General features: G+C 40.6%; 1 protein-coding gene across 3 annotated transcripts in view; it reads left to right on the forward strand.

The window, feature by feature from the left end:
* Positions 1-13,434, forward strand: part of LOC124776623 (COMM domain-containing protein 4) — a 555,896-nt gene that overhangs the window by 462,079 nt on the left and 80,383 nt on the right. For all 3 annotated transcript variants that reach the window (XM_047251722.1, XM_047251716.1, XM_047251728.1), the window contains exon 5: positions 3,801-3,844. In XM_047251722.1, the coding sequence (XP_047107678.1) occupies positions 3,842-3,844 (3 nt within the window). In that variant the 5' untranslated portion in view covers positions 3,801-3,841. The remainder of the gene's footprint in view (positions 1-3,800; positions 3,845-13,434) is intronic.

Here is a 13,434-nt window from a genome sequence, read left to right on the forward strand (position 1 = left end):
TTAGAGAGTATTTTTGAGTAACTGTCTTCTTCATATATCTTTTGAGAATGAACAGCATTATGTGGAAGTGAAACGTGAACAGCGGAAAATCAGGCAAGAGGAGAAACGAAGCGTTTGAAATGGTGTCAGAGAGGAATGCTGAAAACGAATTGAAGAGGGTCACCGCAGAATCGGCAAAGAAAGGAATATATGGAATTCTCTTAGTAAAAGAATGGACGGGGTCATAGGACGAACGTTCAATCATTGGGGAGTAACTTCTGCAGTAGCCTCCTAAAGGGAGTTGCACAGGATGGTGGTGGTGGTGGTGGTGGTGGTGGTGGTGGTGGTGGTGGTGGTGTTTGGTTTGTATGTTGCTCATCTGCGCGTTTATCAGTGCCCGTACAAAGGCTTAGTTTTTCACAGTCCATTTTTTTTTACACAGTCCAATCTATCCACTGTCACAAAGAATGAGGATGATGAGGACAACACAAACACCCAGTCCCCGGGCAGAGAAAATCCCCAACCCGGCCAGGGATCGAACCCGGGACCCCGTGATCCAAAGGCAGCAGCGCTAGCCACTAGAACACGAGTTGCGGTCGAGTTGAAGAGAACAAAAATTTTTGGGGAAGGCAGAAACACAACTTCGGACTTCAGCAGGATAGAACATCATGGATGGTCACATCAAATTAGTGAAAAACAATAAAATCATATCACTTACTTGTATTCTTACTAGTGTTACGAATTTATCATTTTTTCATGTATGTATTTAAAATGAACGGAATCCTGGATGGCGCCAGGCAGGAAGGAACCGTTAGATACAAATAGCATATATGTGGCGTCTGTTCTTTCGAAATGTCCGAAAGAACAGACAGTTTGATCCTGCAGCTATTATGAATCAAGACACAAAGAAATTAATGACACTAACTGCTAGTGGACACTGATTTAAATCAACGGTGAAAGTTGAAGCTTTATGCCGGACCAGGATTCGAACCGATGTCTCCTGCTTGCTAGGCAGATGCACTGGTCACTGCGCCACCTGGACACAGTGGTCATCGCAACTGCACGGACTACCCTACCACGTATGCCATGAGACCTAAATTCTCAGCTTATCTACACGCTACTGATGTAGTGCCCCTAGCCCGTTATTCTCATTAGTCACGCCATTTCGCCGGTACCTGCAAGATTTCGAGCTTGGTGTGCATCTGCACTGCACTAAAGTTATCAATTGGTGGTCCTCAATTATATATGAGTGGTGTCTGTTCTTTCGGACATTTTCATTGGTGAGTTTCGAAACGTGTTGTGCCACAGAAACTAAATTTTATGGGTGACGCAAAAGATTTACTGTATTTGTTCGTGGTGAATGAGCATCCTGTAATGAACAAAAATTCTGTACTCCATAATCCAGGGGGGGATGGGGTGGGGCGTCTCATGGCGAGCATCTGTGGCTCTGTATGTAACCAACTCCACTGAAAAACAATTTAAAAAATACTTTTTTTTAAATGTACTTTCCAACAATATACACGGTGTCCCAAAAAGAATGACCCAATTTTAACTTGTAATAATATTGAGACAAATGTCAGTAGGTAACTGAAATAGCGCTAGATGTAATCGGCACGGTCTAAAGTTTCAGAAAAAAATTCGCTAGATATCGCTACGAGCGCTGACCTGGAGCGTGCAGCCAGACTCGCGCAATATGGCGTCCACGCAGCAGAAGGCGTATTGTGTTATTGAATTTAGTGGTACTCAATCAGTGATCGCAGTTCAGCAGGCGTTCCATATTCGATTTCGTACTAAGCGCTCCTCCCTTACCTCGTGACACTGATGAACTAAAAACTAGAATATCGGCTGCTGTAGCTTCAGTGACAGAAGACACCTTACGCTCAGTTCGGTATGAATTCGGCTATCGGCTAGATGTCGTCCGTGCAGCCAATGGAGGACATATTTAACATTTATGTTGGATTTTTATAAACTTTTGTCTGTTCTGAGTAATTTAGTATGCAATTTGTTGGTGTTACGACCTTCTTCCTAATAAATAATTCTATTTAAAACCGGGTCATTCTTTTTGGGTCACCCTGTATTTCTACACTGCTGAGACAGAATATTGTGATCGTCTGTGCTCCATCTATGAAAGAACAAAAGCAATGATTCTGCGTGGCATGGATTCAACATATCCTTGGTAGTCGTCGGGTTCAGAGTACTATTATAGCTCCATTTTGGCTTCGTTCTGTGGCCAATTATCCTACTGGAAGATGCTGTTGGTTTCGGGCAACACATCAAGCATGAAGGGTGGAGGTATTCACGTAGCCCACAGCTACCATTGTAGCATAGATTATGGCGACAGGTCCCATGGAAGTACAAATAAATGCTCCCCGTAGCATAATACTGTTCCCACCGGCCTGTGTCGGTGGCACGTTTCATGTTTCGAGCAGCCGATCATCTGAATGACTACATAGCTGGTGCAAGAAGAAACGCGATTCATCCGACCAGGCGACATGTTTGTATTTGATCCACAGTGCAGTGCCAATGACCCAGTGCCCACTGAAATCACAACTGATAATTTCTTTGGATCATCATAATAACTCGAAGGGCTCGTGTGCTGCAGAACCTCGTGTTTAACAATGTTCGCTGAACTGCGCGTTCCGAAGCACTAGTGCTTGTACCATCACAGTACTCTGTCGTCATATTTGCCACCGTTAGTCGTCTGTCTTGCTTTAGAGAGTATGGAAGCCTCCAACGTCTCGTTCTGTGGTAAGGCTTGGAAGCCCAACACATTGTTCACTACACGTCGTTTCGCTGACCTTCAACCGCTTTCCATAGATGCTCATGACAGCAGCGCCAGGACAGAAAAGCAGCTTCGCAGTTTCTGAGATGCTCGTTCACAGGCACCGGTCTACAACATTATCCCCTTCTTCAGTGTCACTTATGTCAGTGGATTTTCTCATTTGCACCCTGTATCGTCCCTAGAATGATTCGACGACGTTCGTCCCTGTTCCGTTTGTATACTTATCGTGGCGCAAACCCGCAACCCCACCAGGCGGCATTTAGTATCGTTTTGGTTCATTAGTATATGTCCGCCGGCCGCGGTGGTCTCGCGGTTCTAGGCGCGCAGTCCGGAACCGCGCGACTGCTACGGTCGCAGGTTCGAATCCTGCCTCGGGCATGGATGTGTGTGATGTCCTTAGGTTAGTTAGGTTTAAGTAGTTCTAAGTTCTAGGGGACTGATGACCACAGCTGTTAAGTCCCATAGTGCTCAGAGCCATTTGAACCATCCACCACGAATGCTGAGAATAATTTTAGTGATATGGATCTCCTTTTCTGACACTTCATAAGATTCTGACTGTCCTTCATTGACAGTTACGAAGTAGAAAAAGTTTTAAAGTGAGCGAAGCAACCCTTGGGTAAAAATCACATACACACGACACAATCGCAATGAAGATATCGTCAGTTTCATTAACGTCTCTTTGTACTTTATTTCCTTCGTAATTGTTCGCTGCTACGCCAAGCTATCTAAATTAAGAGAAAGTTATGCTCAATCATAAATGAACATAGACTAAATCACTGAGGTGCACACAGAATCAGCCTACTTTTTCAGGTTACTTGCGTTCATACAAAATAAGCAACCTTCAAATATTTTCAGTAGTAACACCTCGGTTTCGCATGCATGGCACTATCTCTACCACCTATCATCATATCACGTTACAGTTGAGTAACGTCGGTTAGATGTGTCTACCATTTTCTGTTCTGAGAACGATAATTGTAACTTTGCCATTGTTATGTTTCCCATTCTTTTTTACATTTCATGCGTCTTTTCTCTTTTCCAGATTCATCCCAGCCTGAGAATACTTGATTCGTCTGCTTCATTATGGTGAGTGTACTTTGTTACTATTGTTTTTAAATCCAAAACATGTACTTGACAACAGTAACACTGTTTTCAATCTTATTAAAAATACTACATTATTATAGGCTAATAATTTACAGGTACTATCAAAGAGGAAAACTACGATTAGAATGTAACGTTCAGTCGAAGACGGGGCATTGAAGGTGAAGCACAAGCTCGTATTATAGGAGAACGCGAAAGTAAAGCAGTGGTATTCTTTTCAGCGAAACATATCGTTTGCCTTATTCAGCTAACGGAAACCAAGGAAAACACAAATCTGGATGTCACACGGGTGTCAGAAGTCCGTTCCAGTCAGTCGCTAGTCCAGTTCCTTGTGAGCTGCTCCTCCTCACTCAGCTAGTGCTGTCGTATGCTGAACGTTATTTTTTTTACAAAATACTACGGTAGGAGATAAAAAAGTCAAGATTATCTTATATGAATGGCCGATTGCAACAAATCGGTTGAGATACATACACGAATAGGTTGAGTGAAAGAGCAACAAGAGATTGAATACTAAAAGAAGCAGGACACATGATTTAATTGGCGATTTCTCGAAGAAAAAAAGTCTAAAAATGTCACGACGGAATCCTACGAAAGCGAATGGGAGACAGTTTCCCACAGTCACTAAATTAACATCGATTAAAAAACGACGCCACTACGCCGATGATTTGCCTGGGTAGGCAGAAGGTGGGATTACAGAAGGATAGGAAAGTAAACCGGAGGCGTTTGTGATGCACCGTGGCCGTGCCCTGTCGTTACTAATTTATGTCTTGTGAAGAGCACACACTATCAGTGATAGCGAAAGCAGACGATACTAGAGATAATATAGTATGTACCTTCTACCTCACAACGAATTTCACATATACCCATCTTTCGTGAAAGCAGATCTGAGATCTGTGGAGGATATGACAAACAATACGCACTGTGTAACAACGCTGCATTGAACACTAACGTTACACTCGGCTTCTACAGCCCAAAAAATCGGCATTAGCTGAACATTATAGTTCCAATGGCCATTCCATGGACAGGAAAGTCAAGATACTGGCCACAGCCTTACCTTTCTGGGATTCAGTGGTCAAGCAAATTATGTAAACATCATTAGCAGACAACCTGCTCAGTCGGTACGAGGGTTCCAGTTTGACAAATCAAGGAAAACCTTCCGTGGATAGAAAAGTCAAGGTACTGGCCATAGTTTTATCCTACCGGGATTCAGTGGTCAAGCAAGCTGTGTAAATAACATTAGCAGACAACTTGCTCAATCAGTATGAGGGTTTCCAGCCTGATAAATCAAGGAAACCCCCATTCCATGTCCGCGCTCTCAAAGGAAATATTAGTCTAAGTATTCGCTGCCTAGCATTCCAAACATATGTCATCCATAATAATAATAATAATAAACACACACTTCGTAAGCACTGTGGACTGCCTGACTCTGCGCTTGCTTTGAGTGACGGTCTTTCTTGTTACCGACAGTACTACCTCTGACGCCTGCACATTTACTCCACAATATTGTGAAAGTGATACAAAAATCCTGCAGAGCGACTCACCTTGCGAATGGCCGAAAGACTGTCAGCCAAAATATCGAAACAAAAATTAATAATATTCCGAAAAAAATTATTGAATACTCGAGTCGCCAGGGAAACTTCAAGAAACAAATATCGGTCCTTCCAGACAATTAATAAATTCAAAAATGGCCCAATCCTATGGTTTTATCGATCGGAAGTTGCCGTATGTATGTAATTATATCTTTCATACGTTTCATGGAACCAAAAAAAATTTTTTTTACTCCACTCGCCATCAACAGACATCCTCTGATTAGTATTGTCAAATTAATTGATATTTCGTTCGTCATAAGTTACAGAGAAAGTTCCTTTTCTACGTGTTATCCTTCTTCTGTCGGCCATAATGAAGAAACAAACAAGCCACTTTATTTCATTGAGAGATATCTCGCATTGCATCAGGTGTCTGATCGATAATGTTCGTTACTAATATGTAAGGTAATTTCTTTCTCTTACAAAAAAATATTTTCTTTTACATAATGATTTACAACATGCTTTCTATTGCGCAATTACTTTTACCGTCTTACCAGAATTCAGTTATTTCTGATATAAGTATCGAATTACTTTATCCAATATATATTCTTCACTCTGCTAAATAAATATTGTGGTGGGTTATTGGCTTTAAAGAATAACGCAGAATATAATTTCAGTTTATTTCTTTTGGAAATCGAATTGGAAATCTACTTTGGGCTAAACAGAGGAATAATGTGTTATGCTGGAACGTAATATTCCGTTTATTTTTTTCCCTTTGTATACACTCGCTTGTTAGCTTGTCACATATTTCTCTGGATTGAACTATTCTTGGTTTTTCAGAAAAACAAACCTGACTGGTTGCCACCGTCGCTCTTTTTCTATTTCTTAAACATTGAACTAATAATTACCCGCTTCAGGTGTCGGCGTCTCACTACTCTTAGTTAACCCCGGTAAACTTGTTACAAAAAAGAGGTAGATACTCGAAGTAGCCTGTTGTTTAAGCAGTAAATAAAACTGTTCCTTGCTTCCTATAATTCCATAACCTCGACTCGCAAATCGATCAACAAAAAGGTTTTTTTGTGTGTTTGAGTAATGTAAAACATTAACAGTAGCATCTATTTTACCACCAAAATACCCTAGTACTCCAATAAGCTGTCACCGTTCTCACCAATAACGATCGATACAATTGCCGATCTAATAACTTTCCCTGAAATATGTCTCCAAGGCTTTTCGAGACGTAGTTTACTTAGTAATCCCGGACAGAGCATTCCATCACTGTACTGTGAAAGTAAAGGTTCCACCTTTTGTATCGAAATACTGATAAAAGAAAAACACCGAAGGCAACAGTAAATGGAATTCAACCACTGCTTATAGCAAAATGTACCCAATGTATCGCAATGAAAATGTTTTCCTGTTAACAGTGAAGTGAACATACTTCACCGACCAACTAACCCAATTGATTGGAAACCAAAAACTCAAGTCCTTAAAAAAAATTGTGATCCTAAATACAAATTGTAAAAAAAAACAAAGGAACGGTATTAATTTTCACTTTTTAACATGTACTAATAGCATGTAATGGCTGTCAGTTGTCTTTCCATCTGCCAGCATTGGTGCTGTGAGCGTTCATTGCCATCGCTGTATAGCGTCTTATGCATTAAACGAGTAAAAAGTATATAGTAGTAAACAATATTCATCCTATCTGGTGTAATAATTCTTTAATTACGTTAACGTTAATCTATGAATCGGCCTCGTTACAGAAGTGCAGGTTCTAATGTCGGTAAATGAAATAATAGCCTAATTATTAATCAATGAATCCTATCTACCACCAGATATGATACCAATGCTTGACACACTATAAACCCCAAATAGTGAGTGCTCAGTATCTGATCTTGCAGAAAACTGGTTATAGTTCATAAATCGGAATTGAGGTAATAGTCAAGATAACACACAGATACTTCTTTCAACATTTTATTTAACATAGAATATTATGCAGTCATACCTTCTTGTCAGATGTGATCGCAAAAGAGATCAACCAGAAATGCGCGACCTGGAGTGTACTCCAACAATATTCACCCTTTTCAGTTCAGATAAGCTGAGAGTTTCTGCTTTCTTCATAAAGGTCAACATCATAAAAAAAATTTGAATATTAAAAAAAATGGTTCAAATGGCTCTGAGCACTATGGGACTCAACTGCTGTGGTCATAAGTCCCCTAGAACTTAGAACTACTTAAACCTAACTAACCTAAGGACATCACACACATCCATGCCCGAGGCAGGATTCGAACCTGCGACCGTAGCGGTCGTGCGGTTCCAGACTGTAGCGCCTTTAACCGCTCGGCCTCTCCGGCCGGCATTTGAATATTAATCTACAGTTTATTCAACAAATCACAATTCACATAAATTAAACAACGTTATCATTAGTGTTCAGTCTAACATTTATCTGTACGTAAGGTTGCGAGCCAGCTTGCTTACGTGACGAATTATTCATATTTTGGCCCGTCTCACGCTCTTTTTAACAAAGCCGCTGCACCTCGTGTAGTGAGATAATAGCATACCCGTGAATGCTAGAAGTACTACAGCACGTGGCGCCCGTGAACGTACACGGAGTACAGTCCAACCGGCTAGCTTGGTGTCCACAAGCATGGCCAGGAACAAACACGGAACTAACGGGATGTGACAGCGTGAATAATTTAACAACAAAAAAATACAAAGGAGCATAGGCCCAGCAAAAAAGAATTCGGCTAGTACTAGCATGTGACAGACAGTGGAGTATGCACGGCCGGAAGAGGAAAGTTAACGACTTCTGAGACGCTATCCAACGTCTGCAACACTCGCGACACTTAAGATAGATTCGCGCATCACTCCGACTCTCAAACGCGAACACCTCGTCCGATATGCTTGAATCTGGCAAAGATACCAAATCCTTCCCCCCTCCCTTTAACCCTCTGAATCCGAATAACATTTAAAAAAGAACTAATTTTAAAATTTTTCATAAAATTGACCTTTATCATATAAGCAACGAATTCGAGAAGAAACAGGCAAAAAGTAAGCAGAAGCTATTTTCATTTCGGAATATAATTTGTCACAAAATTACACTCCGTCATAATAAACAACAAATACAAGAATAATTTGGCAAAAGTAAACAATCAATATCTTTAAGGAGGTATTTCACTTTTGAACCACTGGAACATACAGCTTTCAACCACCCATCATTTCATTAGGTACATCCAAAAGCAGTTTCCACAAGCACCTGGTCTTATGGCTCCTCTGGTAGGGACCATAGAGAGAATTTTTGGGACAGGACTGCCTGGTTGTGAGCACATGCTGAAGACGCAGTCACCGCGTGCTCGATGGCGGAATAAACCACTGGCCAATACATGTGTCGCTGGGTCAGTGCTTTCATTCCCGACATTCTCCAGTGTGCTGCATGTAACATAGGCCTCTGCCGAAGGCATTGTCACTACGATGGTGGCGTAACAGTGCGGCAATTCTGAACTTCCTTAGTTGGCTGTAGGCTACTGTTGCCAACTTGAGCCTATCGTGAAGGTCGAAGTACACGGAGTGCTGAGTGTGACCCCATGGGAAGAACGTTCGGCCATCCCCGCTGCGCCGCTTAATTATTTTGCGCAGAAGTGGATCCTCACTTGTAGCTGCCGCAGTTTCCCACTGTCAACGGAAATTCGTTTAGAGTATCCTGAAGGTGCTTGTGTTAAGCCGGCCGGAGTGGCCGAGCGGTTCTAGGGGCTTCAGTCTGGAACCGCGCGACCGCTATGGTCGCAGGTTCGAATCCTGCCTCGGGCATGGATGTGTGTGATGTCCTTAGGTTAGTTAGGTTTAAGTTGTTCTAAGTTCTAGGGGACTGATGACCTCAGATGTTAAGTCCCATAGTGCTCAGAGCCATTTGAAGGTGCTTGTCCACTGCAGAACAGGTTACCTTCTGCTTGTGGGAGGTGATAGTGGGACCCACTAGTAACCACGTTTCGCGTCCGTTTTACTTTTCGTAAAAACTCTTTTTCTCTGTTATTTGCTTTATTATTGCTCGCGTAATAACGCATATACGAAAAGGGCCGCGAAATACCTTTTAGTAATGCTGTGCCATGAATTTCTTTATAATCATTAATTTTCAACAAAACAGAATATATTGGATTCTTATTGTTCTGTATCTGGCTTTCTATTAAAGGAACATTTTCCGTTACTGTAACTCACTATAAAAGTCAACGTATCTTCCCTACTTTATAGTTATTGAAAATGGAAATTACTTTGTTATGAATACTGATGTTACAGTTCGCAAAGATTGTTCAACATCAAAATTTTGCAGTGGATTTTTGTCAAGAGTAAAACACCAATAACTACCACGACTAGCACAAGAACATGAGACTATTGTCGGAGAAAAATACGTTTTTACTATAAGGTTTGCCAGACAAGAACTAAGCACAGCAAAATTCCTATTATGTTACGAAGGTAAATTATTCTTTTTGTACTGTTAGCAATATATTATCAGCAGCCCGCGTCAACCTGCAAAACACATCACAAAATCTGCTGCACTGCTCTGCAAGTCCGGAAGCTGAAATAGATTATTTTATTTCACTATTACCTTCCCGCTTCTTTGCGGTATGATAGATTTCTTTTAATGCAGTTTGAATGCGCCGCGGCAGCGGCTCGTTCGTTCGTAGCGCAGCTCTGCACCACGGATAATATTTAAATAACTGAAAATGTCTTAAAAGGATGGGATAATATTCCAAGCAAGCTACTACAAATAATAATGCAAGGTTTCATTAAATAACTCCATTCAAAACATTCAAATATGTTAACTAATACACACCTTTTACAATGAGTACGTAATGGCGTACATCTATCGACTATGACAAAAGAAGACTACGTTAGCATTTACTGCAACGTCACAGGCTATCTTACTCGTACAACTCCAAGAAGAAGACAGAGAAATTAATGTTCGTTCTGTATTATTTATACTAGTGGTACATTCTTATCTTTGTATGATATTTATCGTCTGTGCGGTTTCAGTACTCGCCGACACAGATATTATCTAAAATAAATAATAATAAAAAAATACATAATTCCATACAATAACAGAATATGATGCACAATGTTCTCTCTTTACTACAAAATATGTCTTTTGCTAAGGGACGTTACAATGCCCCCTGGCAGCAATTGACTAACGTTCAGAATGTTCGGCAATATGCTGCCACTAACGTCCGTTTTGTCATTGTCTATCACCTTGTTTGGAATATTCACTGTTCACTTCTTTGCTCTTTTACATTATAATTTTAATTACACTCTTTATAGTTTTTTCACACTTTCCGAGGTGACCGTAAACCTAGTCCCAGGGTCATTACAGTTTTCCGGCTCCCCCATTTGGGCTACGTGCGGTCAGAAAACCTGGGAAAACTGCGCCGGAGCCATGGTCATCTCGCATGGTTTGTCTTAAAACACAGCTTGATTGTTCATCAAAAAAGGTTGGACTTTATCCAATGTTCACAGATAACGAAGGTTATTTATGACAAAATGTTAAACTTTTAGTCTCCTTATTAAAAATGTACCTTCTACACTCTTTCACATTTGTGTTCTGTGTCACAATGAAAGTCAATCATTCAACAGTTTTACAGTAATGTAATGAATTGTCTCTACACTTACTCACGGCAAATATTCCGCCATGGTATGGCATTTGTGTCAGTTTGCTTCACTAATATGACGAACACATATCACATATATCATTGAACAAGTGAATGTTTTGAGTTTATACACAGTAAACTAAAGAAGAGAAAAAAATGTTTGTCACGTAATTTCGTGTCCAATAAATCATTTTCATATTAGTACATTAACAACGTAGTTGGTAATGTTCGGTTGAACGTCAACAATGTCGTACGGAGCGGGCGGCGCGAAACAATTGTTGCGTAGCGTCGTCTGGAACGCGGCGTGCCAAAGTCCGCTGAGGTCGACAACCTGCTCGCAGTAACAGCGACGGCGTGCTGAGGTGGCACCCGAGCAGTCGCGAACCGCGCCGAATCATTCCCCAATGTCGGCGTGTTGCAGTGGTTTCCGCGACAGGCTGGCTGGCGGCACGGCACCCGTCTCTGCTTCTTCGCATGGCTCCCCGTCGTAACGCATGAAACAAATATTCCACAACGGTGTACTGTCTTTAAGGATACAAATTATTAGCTGTGGAAGAAAATGCACTTTGGTTAAAAGCGTTTATTGTTCATTACGCCGTCGCTTCGCTGGTATGCACAGGCTGTTTTGGCGTGATAACGTGTTTCTTGTGACACTGGTATTTAGGGTTCGTCACACACATATTGTACTACACACCTCCATTTGTTCTCACGGTCGATTCGCTGCCAGAGCGTCTCTCAACACGGGAAAATGTTTCGGTTCACACACACACTAAATGTTTCCGTCGAGCGATGTTTGTTTGTATCGACTCCGAACGGATCACTAATTACCGTTTTTTACTCACAGTGTCTTGTTCGTTGAGCACTGCATTATGACAGTTAGTCACTCAACACTTAACTTATACCGACGTATATATTGGTGCAGATACAACAGTCATTTTCTGTCCCTACTACAAGACAATATTCCGTCCTTTTCTAGATTGTTTATGCACACAGTTTATTTTTAATGCATAACAACTGTTCTTAGCATAATCACTCTCATTTACATTGAGTTCATTGTGTTACCCTGTCATTACACACTTTTAATACTATTACTAGACATATATGGCTTTTTTGTAATTATTTAAAGGTGTGTGATTTTTGGTACATAGCTTTCTTTTCCTTTTTTAGTGTAGCTTGCCAGGTTATCACCCATCTAGCAAACAGATTTTACCATGTGCATGACAGCTTGACTTGGGCATATTGCTCAATAAATACTTCATTGAGTACTACAATTATTTTTAACGGTCTGTCCTACAGGACTACAGTGTAGTTTCCGCGTAACTTGATTCGCGTACCGCGTAATTAATATTCAAGGACGTGTACCAAGTACACAGGCTTCAATTGAAGCATCGATACATACAAAGCGTAGGTTACACGGAACGAGTTTGTTTTTGATTGGATTCTGCTCCAGTGTCGTTCTCAGATCACTATTGGCAGTAAACATTACATCACATAATTATTTCGTACAACAAAGTCAATTTTTGGCTAGTAGGGACTCTCTCTCAGGGTTCCTTAATTCTAACACAATTATATCTGTTACATAATTCTATGAGATTTCATCATTAATTGTACTTACTTACTACAAAATGATTCAAGAAATTAATCATTATTTTATCAACAAAAAGATTATTCATTGCTTGAAGAGCATATAGTATTTTAGTGACACTAACTGTTTGTAAACAAAGTCTTCCATTTGCATGCTATTGCTCAGGCTACTGATTCTACTTCCTCAAAATTTTAACTATAAACAAATTCTTTCTTAAAACTAACATTCTTATACTCTAAAACACAATTGAAATCTCATAACTACTACTATTTACATCAGACATGCCATTGAATAAATAATTTTACTATCCCACTCTAACATATTTCAAATCTCTTTAGCCACTACTTCCCTCCTCGACCAAGGGATGGAGTAAGATGCGCGACAGTATGTTTTGTGGGGCATCACCTCTATGTGATAGTGGTACCCTTTGATTATTCCTGGTCGGTCGGTAAATACCATGTTATATTCTGATAACAGCTGCGTCAACTGTTGCTTTTGTATGTTGCTTAAACTTTCAGATTCCTGTACTTTGGTTTGAAATTAATCAACATTTGGTTCAAAATTTCTATCTTCTATATTCGGATAATAGAGATCCGTCACAGGTGAATAATCATTAAAGTGTAGTACCCAAGGGTTCCTACATTTGATGTTAATTCGATTACAACATGGCACAAGTACCTCCTTCGATTTCATCATAGACAACTCAATCCTTCTACCTTTATTAACTATGCTTAGTTTTCCCGAGGAGAGGTCGATCACTGCCTCCCTCTCACGGAGAAAATCTACTCCCAGAATGCAGGCCACCTTTAACCCTTTAACAATGAGGAACGAGCT

This window comes from Schistocerca piceifrons, chromosome 1 (assembly GCF_021461385.2).
Source record: "Schistocerca piceifrons isolate TAMUIC-IGC-003096 chromosome 1, iqSchPice1.1, whole genome shotgun sequence".
NCBI classification, from domain to species: domain Eukaryota; kingdom Metazoa; phylum Arthropoda; class Insecta; order Orthoptera; family Acrididae; genus Schistocerca; species Schistocerca piceifrons.